At 57.0% G+C, this 18,466-nt stretch overlaps 3 protein-coding genes across 3 annotated transcripts in view; 2 read left to right on the top strand and 1 right to left on the bottom strand.

Moving 5' to 3' along the window:
- Positions 1 to 7,134, top strand: part of POLE (DNA polymerase epsilon, catalytic subunit) — a 29,799-nt gene extending 22,665 nt beyond the window's left edge. The window contains exons 40-48 of the mRNA XM_045296765.1: positions 358 to 483; positions 765 to 897; positions 1,170 to 1,347; positions 2,135 to 2,266; positions 2,382 to 2,575; positions 5,924 to 6,124; positions 6,236 to 6,361; positions 6,616 to 6,705; positions 6,791 to 7,134. Coding sequence (XP_045152700.1) covers positions 358 to 483; positions 765 to 897; positions 1,170 to 1,347; positions 2,135 to 2,266; positions 2,382 to 2,575; positions 5,924 to 6,124; positions 6,236 to 6,361; positions 6,616 to 6,705; positions 6,791 to 6,904 — 1,294 coding nt within the window. The 3' untranslated portion in view covers positions 6,905 to 7,134. The remainder of the gene's footprint in view (positions 1 to 357; positions 484 to 764; positions 898 to 1,169; positions 1,348 to 2,134; positions 2,267 to 2,381; positions 2,576 to 5,923; positions 6,125 to 6,235; positions 6,362 to 6,615; positions 6,706 to 6,790) is intronic.
- Positions 7,135 to 10,765: 3,631 nt separating this feature from the next.
- On the bottom strand, positions 10,766 to 13,221 carry P2RX2 (purinergic receptor P2X 2). The gene is made up of 11 exons (XM_004709756.1): positions 13,049 to 13,221; positions 12,782 to 12,917; positions 12,609 to 12,680; positions 12,454 to 12,529; positions 12,284 to 12,380; positions 12,079 to 12,159; positions 11,847 to 11,985; positions 11,513 to 11,643; positions 11,266 to 11,356; positions 11,046 to 11,111; positions 10,766 to 10,978 (listed from the first exon to the last, which is right to left on the bottom strand). Exons 1-11 carry the CDS (start codon positions 13,219 to 13,221, stop codon positions 10,766 to 10,768), a joined length of 1,275 nt encoding a protein of 424 aa, XP_004709813.1.
- Positions 13,222 to 16,582: 3,361 nt separating this feature from the next.
- The window catches only part of LRCOL1 (leucine rich colipase like 1), a 14,939-nt gene continuing 13,055 nt past the window's right edge, over positions 16,583 to 18,466 (top strand). Inside the window, exon 1 of the mRNA XM_045296738.1 lies at positions 16,583 to 16,664. Within this exon, the coding sequence (XP_045152673.1) occupies positions 16,583 to 16,664 (82 nt within the window). The remainder of the gene's footprint in view (positions 16,665 to 18,466) is intronic.

The following is an 18,466-nucleotide window of genomic DNA, read 5'->3' as shown; positions in this document are numbered from 1 at the left end:
AGCCTTGCGGGTGGCCAGCGCTGACTTCAGCCCCGATTAGTCCTTTGCCAGCAGGCAGTTTACAGTGTCGTGACCTCGGTGGGCTCTTGTTTCATGTGCGTTGGCTTTTCTCTTCCTTACATTTGTTTTCTCTCTTGAAGACAACCCTTTTTTTCTTTGACGCGACATGTATTATTGGTTCTGCTGGTCACCGTTTGGCTTTTCTTAGGCCACACAGAATTTGTTTTCCTGTGTGCCAAGCTCGATGGGATTTCCACGTCAGGGTGGAGCAGAGCTTCCTCAAAGCTCTTCCAGGTGCTCTGTGGCCCCAGTGCCCCTATGGCTCCTTGACCCCCCACTTCCCGTCTCGCTTCCCAGGCTCATCGCTGAGTTCAAGCGGCTGGGGTCGTCCATCGTCTATGCTAACTTCAACCGCATCATCCTCTGCACGAAGAAGCGCCGCATCGAGGACGCCCTGGCCTACGTGGAGTACATCACCAACAGGTGGGCCGCCTGTCCCCAGGGGGAAGCCCACCCAGCCTCACAGAGGGCCTGCTTAAGACTTGGGACGGAATGACAAGTGCCTGGGTGGGACAGCTCAGGAACACAGTCCCCACAGACAGCAGCCACAGCCTAACAAGGTCGGCAGACATGTTGTCTGGCCATAGAGCCGCCCGAGTGTCCGCCTTGGGAAAAGGAGGGCCAGAAGTGCGGCATGCATAACAATGAAAATGTTTGCTTCTAGAGCAGCTGTTCAGTGGCCTCCTGTGTGGCTTCTCTTGCAGCATCCATTCCAAGGAGCTCTTCCGCTCCCTGACCCTTTCCTTCTCTCGGTGCTGGGACTTTCTTCTCTGGATGGACCCGTCTAACTACGGGGGAGTCAAAGGGAAAGTCCCCTCGAGTGTTCATCGTGGGCAGGTACGAGAGCCTCATGGTGGGGGGCCCTGGTGTGGAATCAAATAGCTTGAGGGCCAGTGTTCACCTTGGCCATCGCATACCATGCACCAGGCGCTGTTCTAGGCCCCTGTAGCCCCACAGCGAGCGCAGCAGGAAAAGACCGTGCACAAACACAGAACACGGGTCCACGGGGCAGAGCTCAGCAAACACGAAATGAGTGACGGTGTCGGGGGGAGGTGGAGAGCCTGCATGCGCACGGCAGGGAAGCCATAGCAGACTCACCTCTGCCGCAGCAGCGAGCATCTCCAGGAGGGGAGGACGAGGAGGAGGAGGAGGAGGACGCCGCCGACGAGGTGGAAGAGAGCTTAGAGGAAGCCAGAGTGGAGGACTTACTAGAAAACAAGTGGAACATTTTACAGTACCTGCCTCAGGCGGCCTCCTGCCAAAGCTACTTCCTCATGATCGTCTCAGGTGAGCTGTGTGGATGCATTGCCCAGGGCTGAGTTGGGTTGCTGTCTGTGATGCAGCCGGCTGCGTGAAGGTGAGCTGTTGGAAATTGCATTTGGTGTGAGTGTGTAAGTTGCATTCCTGAGGCACCCAACATGGCCTCAGGTGTTGGAACTATGGCTCTATGCCATCTCAAGAGCTCTGGGTGAAAGGCCACTCCAGACTGAGCCCTGGAGGCTCTCGGTTCTGCTCCAGATAAGCTCCCCACACAAGAGATTAAGGGGCTGTAGAAGCCACTGTCACCAGCACTCTTGAGGCCTCCCTGCTTTGAGACCCTGCACCTCACTCTCGTGTCTGTTGATCAGCTCTCCAGGGGACGGAGTGCATCAACCAAGCACTGGGTACTAGGGCCAGTGGTTGTGATTCCACTGTCAGCAGACAGACGTGCCCCACACCCTCTGGGAGTAGTGGCGGGTGGTTGGATTTGTGACTGCGCCCTGCCTTTGTCCCTTTGCCCTTGGGCCCGTGTGTCCAAGGAGCATTGTCCCCACACTGTCTCCCCTTGGCCCTGCTGGAGTCTTTCTCCCTCGCTGTCCCTGTGAAGAAGGGACGTGTGTCTCTGCTGGCCCAGGGCCTCTCGAAGGATGACTGGGCATCAGTGTGGGCGCGGGCCTGCACCGTGGGTCCTGTCTGCTTCTCTCAAGACTCGGTGCTCCTTCTACAGACAGCAGTGTCATAGCCCACCCCGGGGTTTCAGCCAGGCTGGGGCCTGCCCCTCGGGTCCTGGCACTCCGCTCCTTCCTCCCGACAGCCTACATCGTGGCTGTGTACCACAGCATGAAGGAGGAGCTGCGGCGCAGTGCCCCGGGGAGCACCCCTGTGAAGAGGAGAGGGGCCAGCCAGTTCTCCCAGGAGACAGAGGCCACGGCCGGGTCTCTGCCTGGTAAGTAACGGGGTCCAGACACTAGCACGTGGGGGTCCAGCCCCTCTCCCGGTATCCCTGTCACTGCTGAGATGAGATGACAACGACGACGACCGCAACGCCCCCTCTCCCCCAGGAATGATCACCTTCTCTCAGGACTACGTGGCAAATGAGCTCACCCAGAACTTCTTCACCATCACGCAGAAGATTCAGAAGAAAGTTACGGGCTCACGGAACTCGACGGAGCCCTCAGAGATGTTCCCGCAGCTCCCAGGTTCTCACCTGGTGCTCAACAACCCGGCCCTGGAGTTCACCAAGTACGTGTGCAAGGTGAGAAGGCGGAGGTGGGTGCGAGCTCTCTGGGATCCAGGGAGCCTCGTGGGTGCCAGGGCTGGGCAGGTGGTGAGGCTGGCGCTGTGGCGCTAGGCCTCCAGTGAGTGGGAGCGCGTCCACCACCCTGTCTGTCCAGATGAGGCCACCATGTGTTTTATTGCGCTTCCCGGTGTTTTTTACCTTTTCCGTGCACCCTGTCGGTGGGATCGAACATTATAGAGCCATGGAGGGGGTGGGGCGGCTCTGGTCTCTTCCACTCAGCAAAGGTTGGTGGTGGTTCACCCGGGTTGAGCTGTGTGGGTGGCTCCCTCCTTTCTGTGCTGAGCAGGCTGCCAGTGTTGGGCTGTGCCATTCACCTGCTGCAGGCCGCCTTCGTTGTTCACCTGGTTGTTGATTATGAATTCAGCCGCCACAGACGTTCCTGTGCAGGTGTCTTTGTGAGCACAGGTTCCCTTTCTGTTGGAAAAAAAACCCAGGAGTGACATTTCTGGGTTGCATCATGCAGTAATAATTTCTTTTGTAAGCATTAATACCAAACTAGTCCAAAGGAATTGGAGATTCAAAATCGAACTCTTGCAAGATGCCAGTCTGCTCCGTACCTCACCCCCCCCCCCCCCATTCCTTCCTGTGTCTGCGTTCTCTGAATCGCTGTGGTGCTGCACAGAACTCATGAAAGTTCAAGGCAATGTCTCACTCGGTGGTAGATGCAATTCAGTCCCAAGGTCAGATAGGGGTATGCCAGATGCTGGGGCAAGAGGATGCAACCCACTCCTGGCTCTTGCCATTGATGAGATCACACTCCCTGCCTCTCAGTGGACTTACCATATATACTCGTGTATAACCTGGGTTTTTCAGCACATTTCTAATACAGTTTTGGGGGTGAAATTGGGTGCCTCAGCTGATATTTGGGTTGTCTTACACTAGAGTATATACAGTATTTTATATGCAGCAGGATGGCATTTCAGGGAACCCTGTTTACAGTTACAGGCGGATCCAATGTGTATCTTCCCCATCTTCTTACTTCACCCATGCTGGTGGTTTGGCAGGAGTTACATGGTGCAATAAAAGGTCACCCGATTGTAATAATCTAGTCTCCACCCCTGGGCTGTATCTTAGGTATGCACATCTGAGTTGAGGCCTCTGGCAAGATGTTTCCGTTAGGCATTGGCTTCTACTAATCTTAACCAGCTAGGCTTTTTCTCAGGCCACTCCAGAAACCGTTTTCTTTCTCTTCTCAGCTGTCGCGTGTCATTCCTTACATCCGTTGTAAGTAATAGGAACTAAGGTGACCCAGCAGAGAGTGTGGTCTGAAATTAGAGTGCATTCTCATCCCATCTCTGCTAGCAGATAAAGTCCTTCCAAATGGTACTACAGCCGTAGGCGTGTGAAATGGAGAATTATTGCATAACACACAAGGGATCATGGCTGGCAGGGCCACATTGAGTATGACTCACACGGTAAGCTGACTCGTTCTGGGAGAGATTGCCGGCTGTCTTCTCAGCAGCAACGCCATTTTGCTTCCCGCCAGCACCATGGGAATGGCGTCCCAGCAGCTCCACGCCCTCGCCGGACCTGCTGTTGGTAGTTTTTTCACTCGAGCGACTCAAATAGGCGTGCGGTGGCATCACATATGTTCAAGCTATACTTCCCCAGTGATACCGGCCTTGGCGTCTGCGTGCTCATCTGGCATTCACACGCCTTCTTTGCTGAAAGGTCTTTTGAGATCTTCTTGTTCAGCAATCCGGCTTGTCTTGGCATTCTGGATACAAGTCCTTTAGGAGCTATGTATCTGACACGTGTTGCCCCCAGTCTTTTCTCCTTTAGTCTGTTAAGAGGAGTCACATGGATTGGTTTTCAGGGGTTGATCTGTCTACGCTTTGGGGAGCAGGCTGGATGGAACAGCTGCGCTTGTCAGAAACTTTCTCTGGCTACGAGTGGTGAGCACCTGAGCTCTGCCGGAGAGCCCAACACTTGCTCCCAATTCAATTGCTCACTCATTTTTAAAAAAATATGAATTGGGTGAAGGCCTATAGAGCAGATCAGACCTCAGTCTTTCATTCAACAATCATACACATTTTGCTTTATCTTGTTGATGGCTTTCCACATAATGTAATAGTGCTCATCCCACTCCTCCCTGTATGTTCTGTCCACATCTCCTTCCCTAGCCCTTCAGGAGTTTTTTCTTGGATAAAGGATGCGCTTGGGGAGGGGTCTCTCTAGTGTTGTTTCTGTCACGGGACTGGCTGTGTGTGGCTGAAAATGGAGCTGCTGGGTGAGTTTATTTCTAGACTGAAAGGTGACTAAGGGCCACGCCGGTGTGCTCATGAACCGCGGCCACTGACTACTTCAAGAACACTTTGCTAGCTCTGTCCTGGGCCTTCTAGATGCCCCTCGATGCTGATTTCTTATTGAGCAGTGCTCTTGTGCTGCTGTTTCTGTGATTGCCCCTGTGTTAGAGTCTAGAATTACCCCACAGGGCTTCGTTGGCCTTGGCACTCACAGAAGCAGATTCCAGGAATGTTTCTTCTGGGCGGTGGCTGCCAGCCACTAACCTTTGGGTTACCAGCTGAGAGCAAACCATTTGTACCACCACCAGAGATCAACTAGTTTCTCCTCCATTCATTCCTCTTGCAATACCTGATCGACACCACTGGAGGGAGCCAGTTTGCACTTTCAGCCTAGGCCTGGAAGTGCTCTCTTGGGGCCACAGACTTTGTCACTGCCTTCCTGTGGGTTGGACTGGTGGCACCTTCCTCCAGCTGTCAGTCTCCTGAGGGGCCTCCAGCCCTCCTTAATGGCCACCTGGCCTCACAACCAATACTAGGGGTTCTGTGTGCCCTTGTAGCCACACCCACTTCCAGGTAGTTTCTCTATCAGTTGCTGCTTCACGAATCACCTGACTCTGGTTACTACAACCAGGCTTTCTCCTCACGGCTCTGGGTTTTAGCGGCTGACAGCTTTTGCTGCTATTTCTGGAGAGGGTTTAGAGTCCGAGTGTGAGCAGGGTTCTGTTACTGTCCTTGTTTGGAAAGGAAATACAGAGAAAGAGTTCTGTAGGGTCTGTCTCCCAGACCCTCTCTCTTGAGTGGCCTGAGTCATTCAGCCGGTGGAAGAGCTGGGTGCATTGTGGGCTGAGAGGCAGGAGCCAAGAGGAACAGGGGAGGATTTTGCAGGGCAGACATCCCAACTGAGAACCTTCAGTGCATCTAGGGGGTTTGGAAGCTGTGAGTTTTAGCTGTGGGCCACCGGGAGCTTCAGGGAGCTGGTGCACTGGGAGGGCAAGGGCAGCAGCCTTGGGGTGTCTCTACGCAGCAGTGGGTGACTGCCTGACATGCTGCCCTGTAGGTGCTGTCCCTGGACACGAACATCACGAACCAGGTCAACAAGCTGCGCCGGGACCTGATGCGCCTGGTGGGTGTCGGGGAGTTTTCGCCAGAGGCACAGTTCCAAGACCCTTGCCGCTCCTACGTGCTCCCAGAGGTCATCTGCCACAGCTGCAACTTCTGCCGGGACCTGGACCTGTGCAAAGACTCTGCCTTCTCCCAGGTGGGTCAGGGGACCCGCCCTATGGCGGGGGGGGGGACAGGTACCACTGTTGCACCTGCACTTCCTGTGACTTGGACTGGGCTGTGAGGCCACCTGTCTCTCCTCTGCCAGGACGGGGCGATCCTCCCTCGGTGGCTCTGCCCCAACTGTGAGGAGCCCTATGACCCCACGGTCATCGAGGCCGCCCTGGTGGAAGCGCTGCAGAAAAAGCTGATGGCCTTCATGCAGCAAGACCTGGTGAGACGCCTGACTGTCGGGCGTGGCGCTGCAGAGCCAGCCCCGGCAAAGAGGGGGGTTTGCATGAAATGTCTGTGCCTCTGTCTAGGCGCCCACAGGACTGAGTGCGTGTGTGTCTGTGTGCATTTGACGCATGGGTAAACATGTCTGAAAACAGGGTGTGTAACTCACTCTGCCCAGTTGAGGGCCTTCTGGGATATGAGGGTCTGGGTGCACACACTCAGCTCTGGCATCCTGACCAGCTCTTGTCTCAGGTCTGCCTGAAGTGCGGCGCTGTGAAGGACACCCACATGCCCATCCACTGCAGCTGTGCCGGCGACTTCGCCCTCACCATCCACACCGCGGTGAGCAGTAGCGCTGCCCCTGCCCCTCAGATCTCAGCCTCTTCCATGTGGCATGCAGTCTTATTGTGGCTGTGTCCACCTACAGGCCTTCTTAGAGCAGATGGGAATCTTCCGGAACATCGCCCAGCACTACGGCATGTCTTACCTCCTGGAGACTTTGGAGTGGGCACTGCGGAAGACCCCTCCCCCATGCTGCTAGCCAATGCCACATGGTCTCAGTGGGCACCCAGGCACGTTGGCTTTCAGGGGTATCTAGGGACCCCACTCCCGCAGAGCAACCTGAGCAAGAGCAGCCTGTCTTTCTCAGAGGGGTGAGGGTAGGCTGGGGCCCGGGGGCAGTTGCCTCTGCAGGAGGTTTTTATCAGTGAAGAGAATGTCACGGTGGTCCTGGGGCAGGTGCCTCCTCACTGAATAGATAATTGTAACGTTTGTTGCTGTCTGCCCCTCTTTGGGGTTTGGGGTGAAGTTGAAAAATGTCATGCCCCCTGGGCCAAGCCCCTTCTACCTCCTGGAAAACTTCCCTGCACCCAAGGCCCAGGTGAGATGGGGGAACCCACTGGCATTGGGGCTTACGTGGTGGGAGGGCCTGTGGTGGGCACATCTGGGCCCCCACTGGTTCTGGAGGCCTGTCCCCTGTTCCTGGGGCAAGAGACGGTCTGGCAGCCCCAGGGAACTGAGGAGGGCGCTGGTGGTGCCAGGGAATGTACCCCATCACACATGGCCCGGTCTGCAACAGGGAGCTCGGGTGGGGGGAATTGGAGCGGGGGTGTCTCACCAGGGACCCCATGGTGTTCAAGGGCCACTTTTGAATGGTTCTCAACGGACTCAACCTGCGTGCTTCACGGTGCTCCCCGGACACCACACGCTCTCCTTGACCAGCTAGGTCTCTGCAGGTGCCCTCCCTCACTCAGCGTACACTGCTCAGCAGGGCAGGGCCCTGCTTCCCGGAACCTCAGGGCCCACATTCCTTCAGACCTGTGCTGGTCCCTGGGAGAGTCAGGCTTCATCCACCTCTGCGACCTTTAGAAAAGGGAATAGAGAGGCTACGGACAGATGTTAGACGCAGATCGTCTTACAGCTGCAGGAGTGACAGTGCCTCATGGGACCTGGGCTGGCCTGGGAACAGCCTGTGAGGGGTGGAGCCTGTTGCTCCCAGGGCTGCCTGAGTGGTTGCCCAGTGACCACTGCTCGACTCTGGGTTTGCACCTGCCCTTTCCTTACATGCTTATTATCTTTTTGGCTGCTGGGGATCTGTGAGCTCCGTACCATCAGCCAGAACAAGACCAGGGGCCAGCTGTGGAACCAGACCATCACTTGCTCATCTGCAAGTTCATGATGAAGAAAATTAAAAACAAGTCCACAGGGAACCAAAGTAGGACCTTACATATATCTTACCTGAATTTAGGGTCTGTCTCTAAATTCAGTGCAGAGAACGCTGATGAGCGAACACTGAGCACTAAAGATCTAATGAGCTGTGGGACGACATCAGGAACATCATACATGAAGACCAGAAAGGCCATTAAAACAAGCAGGAAAAAGACTAGAGTGGATGTCAGAAGAGGCTCTGAAAACTTCCCCGTGGACATACAGGAGCAAAGGAATGGGAAGAAAAGATTAAGGGAGCTGAACAGGACATCTCAAAGTAGAATATGAACTGTGCAAACACCTGGAGTTAGAAGGCCGGAGTTCCTTATGTGGGCAAAACACTGGCTGGAGCCAGAGGCTCCGGAAGATGGAAGGAAAGCAGTCATCTTCAGTTACTTCAAGAGGTAGAGCATGGCGTTGGAGGGAGACCTCCAAGCTGCACTAAAGGGACTGGCGAAAAACACGGTTCCCGAAATGGATGGGTGATCTAGTGCGATGTTCCAACAAACAGATGCAGCGCCGGACGCTCACATCTGAATGACAGCTCCTTATCGGACTGACTGGAAGAGATCGTGTGTGTGCCCATTTCAAAGAAAGGCGGTTATCTGGACAGCCAGAAGGAACAAATCTGTCTTTAAAGAAGTACAGCCAGAGTGCCCCTTCGAAGAAGGCTGGCAAGACTTCACTGCACAAACTTTGGGTATGTTCTCGGGAGGGACCAGTCCCTGGAGAAGAGTGTCATACTGGGTAAAGTCGAGGGTCCATGGGGAAGAAGATGACCCTCGACGAGGTGGGTTGGCACTGGCTGCAACACCGTGAGGCTGGCACAGGCCTGGGTGCTGATTTGTTCTGTCATCCACGAGGCCACCGCTGTGAGTCGGGGCTGACTGGATGGTACCTCACAAGGATGACCATATGAGGAAGCAGAAGCGAGGAGCCCCTGTGTCTGCCACCACCCTGCCCAGGAAACCCGAGGTTCCTGCAGCTGGACGAGCCGGCATCAGCCTCGCACTGAGGCTTCGAGAGTGGACTCAAATCAAATTAGAGTTGGCGGGGAGGGCGGGGGAACTGTGCTTGATGGGCGGGCTAATGAAGTTTCCTGGAAGGGAGCCGCTGCCGGTCAGGGAGGGGTGTGGTAGAACCCGATCTGCTCAGGGGACATCACGTGCCGTCTGTGGACTCTACCTGGACCACTGCACAGCCTGGCTTGCAGGACCAGGGTCTCTGGAGCCGAGCAGCTTGGACCTGGGCTGGCGACTGCACTGGGTCCTACACACTTGGCTCCATCTGCTGAGGACAGGGCATATGAGGCCTCAGAGGGGCCGAAACACGAGCTGGGCTGGCTCTGGGCTGTGGCAGGGGCCCAACTGGAAAAACCAGTTCCCCAAAAGAAGCTGGACATCTCATGAGCCAAGTACGTGGGAGGCCACTGACCCTGGTGACCTGTGACACCAGACCCCAGGATGCAAGAGCGGGCTGGCCAGCCTGACTACAGGAGCCCAGAGAGAATACCTGTGGACTGAGGAGGTTGCTGGGACCACCACAGAACACGTGGGGCACGGCTGCAGGAGGGTCCGTGTGGGTCTGGACCCGCCTCCTGGCCTCTGTGGTCCTCCTTGGGAGGCTGATGCACTGAGCTCAGCGCCACCCTTGTTCACAGTGCCAGGGAGGACCCGGAGCCAAGTTCTGTGCCAGGCAGGCGCCAGCCACGACATCCAAGGGCTTCCTAACCAGATGACGTGCCGCCTGATCTGGTTCGTGCCAGCCCCAAGCTCCAGCTCCTTCCTCTCGGCCCCTTTAGCTGTCGCCCTGGCCCCACCGCCCTCACCCCGCTCCAGCTCCGGTTTCAGTCAGGTTCTTCATATGGGCCATGGAGGCCAGCTGTGTCCCCACATCTCGCCCGTGGCAGCTCAGCCTGCTCTTCTTCAACTTGGGGACAGGGCACATGGGTCTGGGATGCCTCCTATAGGAGAGCCAGGCTGGGAGGGCTGGGGCAGCACCGGGTGGATCCCGTGCCCCAGTCTCAGCCCTCACTGCCACTAGTGCCCTGGTCAGAGGGATGCTTGTGTGGCAGTGGCCACGAGCTGCCCATGTTTGCACATCCCGGCTGGGGACACCTGCTGACACCCACCCACAGTGCTGTCCTCCCACAACCCCAGAAAACAAGGCGATGGTCTGGGCTCTGGTTTAATGGGCTCTGAGCGTAGGCTGGCCTCCTGGCCACGAGGCTCTTGACAGGTTGGGACAGACAGACGAGAGCTAAGGATGGAGGGCCCAGGCTCCTCCCTCATCAGAAGCAGAGGTGTAGGGGCCTGGGCCTGTCTGAGGGAGCAGGCTGGGTGAAGAGCTCTACGTGAACTTGTTGGGGGGCGGGGGGGGGGGGCCTCCCTCCGACAGGCCCTCAGGTCCTCGTGTTTACAGATGGGCAGCGCTCATGTATGGCAGGACCTATCCCAGGTTGCCGGAGTCCCAGGTGGTGCTGGGGGAGCAGGGCTTGGCCTTGAGCTGAGGTTTCAGGGGTCTACCCCCACCATGCCTGGGTCTGCAGTGCAGCGTGTTAGGAAGGCGGGGTATCAAGGCTCAGAGTTGGGCCAGACCTTTGGGTTCCTGCTGTGGAGGCTTGGAGGCAGAAAACCCTTGTCCCACAGTTGTGCCAGGACCATCCACCATCTGCTTGGGCCGGGCAGAGAGCTGGCTAGCTGCCCAGTCCCGGGGGAGGGCTGGGTGGCCGGCCTGATGGGTGATGTGGGGTTGGGGGAGGGGCCTGGCCCAGGACCAGGGCCAGGGTCACGGGCCAGCTGGCGGTGGCCTGCCTTGGCGGTGTACACACCTTGTCAAACTTCTTGTGGCTGTAGACCTTGTTCTTGTTCATGAACGTGAGCAGGATCCAGTCGCACAGGAAAGAGCCCTGGGCCAGCAGAGACGTTGCTCAGGGCCTGGCCGGCCCCCACCCACCCTTCCCCAGGGGTCCTTACCACCCCGATGGACGTCAGCGCTGTGGCCAGGTTGATGATGGTGGGGATCAGGCTGAACTTCCCTGCCTAGGAGAATAGGCTGTGAGCACCCTACCCTGTCCCAGCCTGCCAGTTTTCAGCCCATGCAATCAGAGCAGAAGGCGGGCTGTGAGGGGGTGGAGTCAATGGAGGGATGGGGTGCAAGGGGCCGGTCAGTGCGTCGGAGAGAGGCCCTGCCCACCTGTCCGTGCACAATGACGTCAATTCTGATCCCATAGGCCTTGATGAGTGTGCGGGAGGTGGTGCCATTCACACTGTAATACTTGGCAAACCTGTTGGGCAAATGGAGAGAAGTCAGGGATGGCCCCCTGCCCGCCCACCCTACCTGTGGGGAGTGCAGTGGGGCCGTGTGGCAGATGGGCAGCCGGCGAGCCTCCTGGGAGGCGCCAGGTATGAGGGTCGGGCCGAGCCTCTGAGGCTGAGCACACCTGAAGTTGTAGCCGGAGGAGGCGGGCACATGCTTGGGGTCGAGCCGCCGGAAGGAGTACTTGGGGTTGCACTTGGATGCCGATAGGTCCAGGTCACAGTCCCAGTTGATGATGACCCCGATGACCCCACCCTGCAGAGGAGAGACCCTGCTCTAAGTTTAGGGTGGATTCTGATGGGACGCTGGTGAGTGGCTGGGAACAGCCAGGTGTCAATAATTCAGCAGATGCTACCCACACCCAGTGGCTCAAGCCGATTGTGTTTCCTCTGCCTACTCGGGGCTGGAAGGGCCCCTGCTCCCCCACCCGAGCCTGTCCTCCCCAGCAGCCCACTGGCCTTGTGGGCCAACTCTGTGAAGTTCTCTCCCGCTGCCTGCACGATGAAACCCAGCTTGAAGATGGGGCAGTAAAGGTCGGAAAGCTCGTCAAAGGTACAGTGCTTCAGGTAGTTGTCCTTCCTGCTGGCGATGTTGCCCCTGAGCGAGGGGAGCAGGCAGGGGTCAGGAGCCGAGAGGATGCCCAAGCCCCTCCCTACATGTGCTCCCAGCAGGCGCCCCATCCAGTCTTACTTGGAGAACCGGAACTTGGGGTAGTGGATGCTGTTCTTGATGAGGATGGTGAAGTTGGGGGCCATCTTCCCCAGAAACTGGCTGAGGGCACAGACAGGCTCTGTTCACTCTCCTTGGGTCCCAAGTGTCGTCCCCCATCCCCACCCCCACCTGCGGTGGGCCACTCCTGTCTCGGGACAGTTGCAGGTTGGGGTTGTCCACACACCTGACCGACGCTCCGTCCTCCACCGGGCACCAGGCAGACACTTCGCATGTCTTTGAGGGTCCATAGTAATAGGGCACACAGCGCCCGGTGTGCATCCCTGCAGCAAACACACCAAGTGACCACAGGCCACCCCCACTGTCCCTGCCCTGCCCCCAGTGGCTCCCACAGACCATTTCCCAGCATGTCCAGCTCCCCAACCGTGCAGTCCTTGTCCGAGTCACAGGTGGCGTTGCTTACTCTGATGCTCTGCGGGAGAGGGGCTGGTTTGGCCTCGGGTGGACAGGCCCCCCACCCCTAGGGTTACCCCTGCAGGCTTCATCCTCACCTCGGGGCAGGTTCCAAGGGTCTGGGAAGAGGTGACCTCAATCCTCGTGATGATGCTGAACACACTGCCTCCCTGCTCGGAGAGGGGAGGAGGCCACAGTACTCACCACCCCTTCTGGGCCACCTGGGTCTGCCAGGGGTGGGGGAGGGAGTTTAGGTCAGGGAGAGCCGCACCTCCGGGGGCTTCACGTACTCCTCCACGTCCCACACTTTGTGCTCGGATACACTGATGCCCTTGACCTTGGTGATGACGGAGCTCTCGGGACCGGTCTCCCTGTCCTGGTAGCTCTTCTGCACAATGAACACGTACCTGTGGGAATGGGGACAGGTGACACACGGGGAGCAGGGCCCAAGCGTTCTGCCCTAGGAGCCCCCCCCCCAAAAAAAATCTCTGGGGATGCTGCCCACCCGAGCCCACGGCCCCCTGCCCCCTCCTCGTACCACACGAAGTAGAGCAGGATGAGGAGCTGCACCGCTCGGTACACGACACCCAGGGGCCGGTCCTTCACCACCACCACCTTGGGCGTCTCGTAGTCCCAGAACGCCGACCAGCAGCCCCGAGCCAGGCGCTGTGCTGCACTGGTCCCGGGGGGCTTGGGCTCCACCGCAGCCATGGCCGGACCCCTGCCAGCCCGAGCTCGCCCTGCGCCCCGCTGCCCGTGCAGCTCCGCCCCAGCTACCCCCCCGTCCCGCCCTGGCTCCAGCCTTACTGGCCCAGGCAGGTGGCTCAGGTGTGCTGCTCCAGTGCCAGCTCCGCTGGGTGAGGGTAGAAATAGGTCTCTGCCGCCCCGGCAGAGAGCAGCTGCCACGGGAGTGAGGACTTGGTTTGCAAGCCTGGTGAGCCGAAACTAGCAGACGGCCCCCTGGCGTCTCCGTGTGGACACAGCACCGCCCTGTAAAACCCAAGTGGACCCCAAGTCCAGCCAGCAAAGGCTCCATGGCCACCCAGTGGCTCTGCACAGACATTGCGAGTGCTGCCTTGTCCGAGTGCCCTGTGGGGGGGTGTCCCTACCAACCCACCTGCATCAGGCTTCCACCCATTTCTAAGCTTCCCTTAGAAACCAAAGTGGTGGTACTTTCTCAAGTGGCAGTTTTTATGTTCCCTCTCCCCTATTTTTTCCCCCCAGCAAATCCCAGTGAGGTACTGGTACTGGCTGGGCAGAGGACTGTGGGCAAGGCCTCAGCCCAGACCCTCCACACCCCCTACCCCAGTCAGTGACATTCCTCTGATGATTCTGAGAGGCCCCACGGGCCGCAGCATGTCCCCTGTAAGGACACGGTGGGGTGGGGGGCAGCTTGCAACCATATCTGAGTGTCCACATGGAACAGGACCCACCCTGGTCTTGGCCCAGGTTCAGGGAGTCCTCAGCCCACCCTGGACATCCCAGTGGGACCAAAGGGCCACCACAGGACATGAGCCAAGGGGGGCCTGCTGCTGGCAGGAGAGGGGCTGTCACGTTTGTTCACTGCGCCTACAGATCAAGGTGATTCAGGAGCTGCCGCTGGCCATGCAGCTGTGGGTAGGGGTCAGGCTCACCTGTAAGGGTGACCTCTCCTCTGCCATCCATCACCTGTTGGTCTCCCTGCCCTCTCCAGAAGAGTGGCCAGGGCCCCTTGCCAAGTCTTCCCTCCCCTCAGCCTCCTCAGATCTCCCACAGAAACATCTCATTTCACGCACCAAGAGTCAAGGGAGTGCAGGTGAAGGGACTCGTTTGTGGACACATGTCCTGTCTTCAGCACCATGTTCTTCTTGGCAGATTGAGTACTGTGGAAGCAAACTGGAAATTGATGTTTGGGGAGGAACGACTCCACCAGCAGCACCTGACACGGTCCCAAAACAGACCATTGCTGCCAAGTGGGTTTTCACGTAGCTGGAAGGATTCAGTAGACCTGTCCATGGGGCTTCCAAGGCCAGATTATTTTTGCAGTAATTTTAATAGTACTTTATCCACATGTCACACAGTTTAGTCATCAAGGAGAGGTTGTGCATTTGTCACCATGTTCAGTTCTTGAATATTTTCCTCTGTACTCATCGTTATCCGTGTAATGTTTGTGTTAATTATGGCAAAAATATACACCACAAAATATTCTCCAATGCCAGAACTTTCTACGTGTATAATTCAGTGCCATTGATTATATGCCCATTGCGTTGTACAACCATTATCAATATCCTTTTCCATATTACTCCACCACCATTGCCATAAACTTAGTACCCTCTAACTGACCACAAGGCTATCATCTATGGAAACACTGCTTCATCTTTCTCCAGTGGGGCAGCGGGTGGGTCCAAACCACCAACCTTCAGGTTACCCACCAAGCACATACCTGCAGTGTCAGCAGGCCTCTGGCACACTGTAGATGCTAACACAGGACTAGAAACGCACAGCGGTGTGTGCAGGTGGAACAGCCCAGGAGAGCACGTGGAAACTCCTTGTTCTGGGGGATGGGGCAGTGGCCCAACTCCATCGCTGCCTTTGGCACAGATTTAGGGGCCTGGGACCGAGGGAATTTTACAGTAAAAAAGGGGAGGCTTCAGGTGTGCCCTGCTGGAGCCTGGGGGCACGGGGATGCGTGCTTCTTGGGTGCTTTGCAGGGACACTGTGTTTAGCTTTCTCTGGGGGTCCTGAGCTGGAAGAAGGAACACAGCTTAAGGAAATTGGCAGCTGTGAACCAGTTCAGGCCATTGTGGCGTGGGCTGTTCGTACACTCTGCCCTTGAGGGGACGATCAAAGCCTTTCTCACGGAGGGGAGGGGGAGCGGAAGCAGGTTCAAGGGGAGGGCCGGGATTCACCTCACTGCCTCTGTTCCTGGGGGCATTTGGTGAGCGTCGGAGAGCAGCAGCCTTGCCAGCGGGTCTCACTTCTACCTCAGACGAGCAGGTGGGACCTGGGACAAATAGGTAGGCCTGCTGGAGACTTCACACAGTTATTAACCGCTGGACTGACTCTCAGGACAGGAAACGCCTGAGGAAGCCATCGCCTGTGTCTGCGTGTTTTGTTTTTTCTGATGTGTAGCTAGCAGGAAGCCCTGGGGACCATCCTACCTGGGTTGGACCTGAGGCCAGCTTCTTGCCCACTGGGGGTGTTGGTAGTGTTGGGACCAGGAGGTGGAACCCCACCTTCGCGTGCTGCTGTGAAGGTGATGAGAACCACAGGGTGGGTATGGCCGACCCGAGGTGTGTTGCCCCAAAGGAGGTAGCCAGGGTTAAGGGCGCTTGTGAGGGCGTTCAGCTGCTCATCCGGAGGCAGGAGGTTAGTCTCCCAGAGGCACCTGGGAAAGGCGTCTGAAGAAAACAGCTGTTGAGAGCCCTCCAGAGTGGTCTTGCTCCCACAACGTGGGCACGCCCGGAGACCACGTGGACTTGCTGACGGATTGTGTTTGGTCGTGTGCGCACTGACCGGTTTCCATAGCGGTTTTTTTGAGGGGAAGTTTAAAAAGGGGTGATGGCGTCATGGTCTGCTCAGCAGCGTTGTCTGTCTCCGAGTCTCCCATACATCGCAGGGAAAAGGCAGCACGGGTGCCTTGTTGTGTGAGCTCTTCTTCATAGGGCAGCTCAAACCTCCCCGCACAGGAAAGGCCAAGCGTGGCCGGGCTATGCCTGGTGATGGACGGGTTTTGCTAAGACTGGCGATGTGGAGCGGCTGTGTCTTTGCTGTGCTGTGAGTGGCGTCAGTAGCGGAGGCAGTCCAGTCACACTGGCAGCAGGGCGCCCTGCTTGCATGTCTTGGGGGCTTAACATGAACCTTGGCTACAGGTAGACCTCGGAGGTATTTCAGGTCCTCTTCCTGACATCCCTACTGCAGCGAATATTGCAGTAAGGTGAGGCGCACAGTTTTTTGTTCCCCAGTGCTTACAAAACAGACTTGCCTACTGTGGTCCATGGCGTGTGCAGCAGCTCGGTGAGAGGCATAGAGGTATCGAGAGAAGGACCACAAAGAGGACCCTGAGCCGCCTGTGAGCAGGTGCTGCTGCACCATGGTGCCGAGCAGCCTGCTGGATGGGGGTTCTCACAGCCTTCCATCTGTGGCGGACACAGACGGCCAAGGTGTGGCTGGACGTAGGCTGAGGGCTTGGAGGAGACCCCACTTCCTGTGTGCAGCCCACTTCTGGAGTTTGGGGGAACCTTGGAGCAAAGAGTCATGCTCCAAGCATTGAGTCACCCAGATCCCTTCTGCCATCAACGCGCGCCCCCCCACCCCCACCTGCCAAGTGGTTCATTACTGACCTTATGATGCTCCCTACCCAGCCACCCAGCCCCACACTTCTGAGATGCTCCCATATGCACTTTCCCTCCAAACTTCGAGCGTCACCTCCCTCTCCCACCTGAGGGGTGGCATGCAGGCACGGCTGGAGAAGTGGGGGGCAGAGTCAGCTCCCATGGCCAGGACTCACCCTTGTGGAAGCTCAGGGAGGGGGTTGTCCTGAGCTGGTGCTCCTGCATGGGAACTTAAATTGCAAAACCCAAGGCTGTCTGGCAGCGGGGCCTCAAGCACTGCCATGGGATTCCAGAGGCTGTACATCTTCATAAGAGCAGACGGTCTCTCTTCGGAGGAGTGGCTGGTGGTTTTGAACATGACCTTGGGGTCAGCAGCCCACTAGGCCACCAGGGTTCCTGCAACCCAGGGGCAGAACGAGTGAGACACCCTGGACATGCTCGAGTCTCAGGTCGAGAGAGGCCCCAGGACTCCTTGTCACAGAGGTGAGGAAGCTGTGGCCTGGCGGGTGCAGAGACGTCCTCAGGCAGCTCACGGCCCGCGGGAAGCAGTCCTGGAAGTCCCAGTGACTGGGTGAAGGGAGGTGCCACCGCCACCCGCCAGAGGGCGTCGGGCGGCTGCAGACGGGCTGGGCAGGCGCAGAGCTAACTGGGAGAGAGCCCTGTGTGTGGGTTTTCAGTAAACACGTGGGCACGGAATTGGGCAGTGGTTAGGTGCCCTTGGCCCTGTGTGCAACAGAAAGCAGCTCTGCTCAGTCCGGAGGCAGCCTCAGTTTTTCCTGTTGAAGCCACTGTGTCCACCTAGCTCCCCTTCTTTTTTGCTGCCCTTCCATTTTACCAAACATGTCTTTCTACAGGCATTGGTCTCCTGACATCATGTCAAAGTATGTAAGACAGGGTCTCGCCATCCTTACCTGTAAGGAGCACTCTGGCCGTACCTCTTCCAAGAGACATTGGTTTGCCCTTTTAGGAATTCTTTTTTTTTTTTTTTTAATCGATCGTTTTATTAGGGGCTCACACAACTCTTATCACAATCCATACATACATCAATTGCGTAAAGCACATTGGTACATTCATTGCCCTCATCATTCTCAAAACATTTGCTCTCCACGTAAGCCCCTGGCATCAGCTCCCCAGTTTCCCCTCCCCCATGAACACTTGATAATCTATAAATTATTATTTTGTCATATCTTGCCCTGTCCAACATCTCCCCTCACCCACTCTTCTGTTGCCCGTCCCCCAGGGAGGAGGTCACATGTAGATCCTTGTAATCGGTTCCCCCTTTCCAACCCACCCTCCCTCCACCCTCCCAGTATTGCAACACAGCACTGGTCCTGACGGGATCATCCACCCTGGATTCTCTGTTTCCAGTTCCTATCTGTACCAGTGTACATCCTCTGGTCTAGCCATATTTGTAAGGTAGGATTGGGATCATGACAGTGGGGGAGGAGGAAGCATTTAGGAATTAGTTGTATGTTTCATCGCTGCTACATCGCACCCTGACTGGCTTGTCTCCTCCCTGAGACCCTTCTGTAAGGGGTTGTCCAGTGGCCTACACATGGGCTTTGGGTCCCCACTCCGCACTCCCCACCTCATTCACTATGAGATGATTTTTTGTTCTGATGATGTCTGATACCTGATCCCTT

Source organism: Echinops telfairi, unplaced genomic scaffold (genome assembly GCF_000313985.2).
Source record: "Echinops telfairi isolate 266 unplaced genomic scaffold, ASM31398v2 ScPeMD7_7412;HRSCAF=8450, whole genome shotgun sequence".
Lineage (NCBI taxonomy): Eukaryota > Metazoa > Chordata > Mammalia > Afrosoricida > Tenrecidae > Echinops > Echinops telfairi.
Note: the sequence above shows the minus strand (reverse complement) of the source record. Positions and strands in the feature narration are given on the sequence as shown.

What these genes read in the sequence shown, in the direction of transcription:
- P2RX2 (XM_004709756.1), bottom strand. Translation starts at nt 13,221, where the DNA reads ATGGCTGCGGTGGAGCCCAAGCCCCCCGGGACCAGTGCAGCACAGCGC. An exon ending in TCCTCCGGCTACAACTTCAG is followed by an intron (nt 11,357 to 11,512) that starts GTGTGCTCAGCC and finishes TTTGCCCAACAG; the next exon opens with GTTTGCCAAGTATTACAGTG. An exon ending in CGCTGACGTCCATCGGGGTG is followed by an intron (nt 10,979 to 11,045) that starts GTAAGGACCCCT and finishes CTGCTGGCCCAG; the next exon opens with GGCTCTTTCCTGTGCGACTG.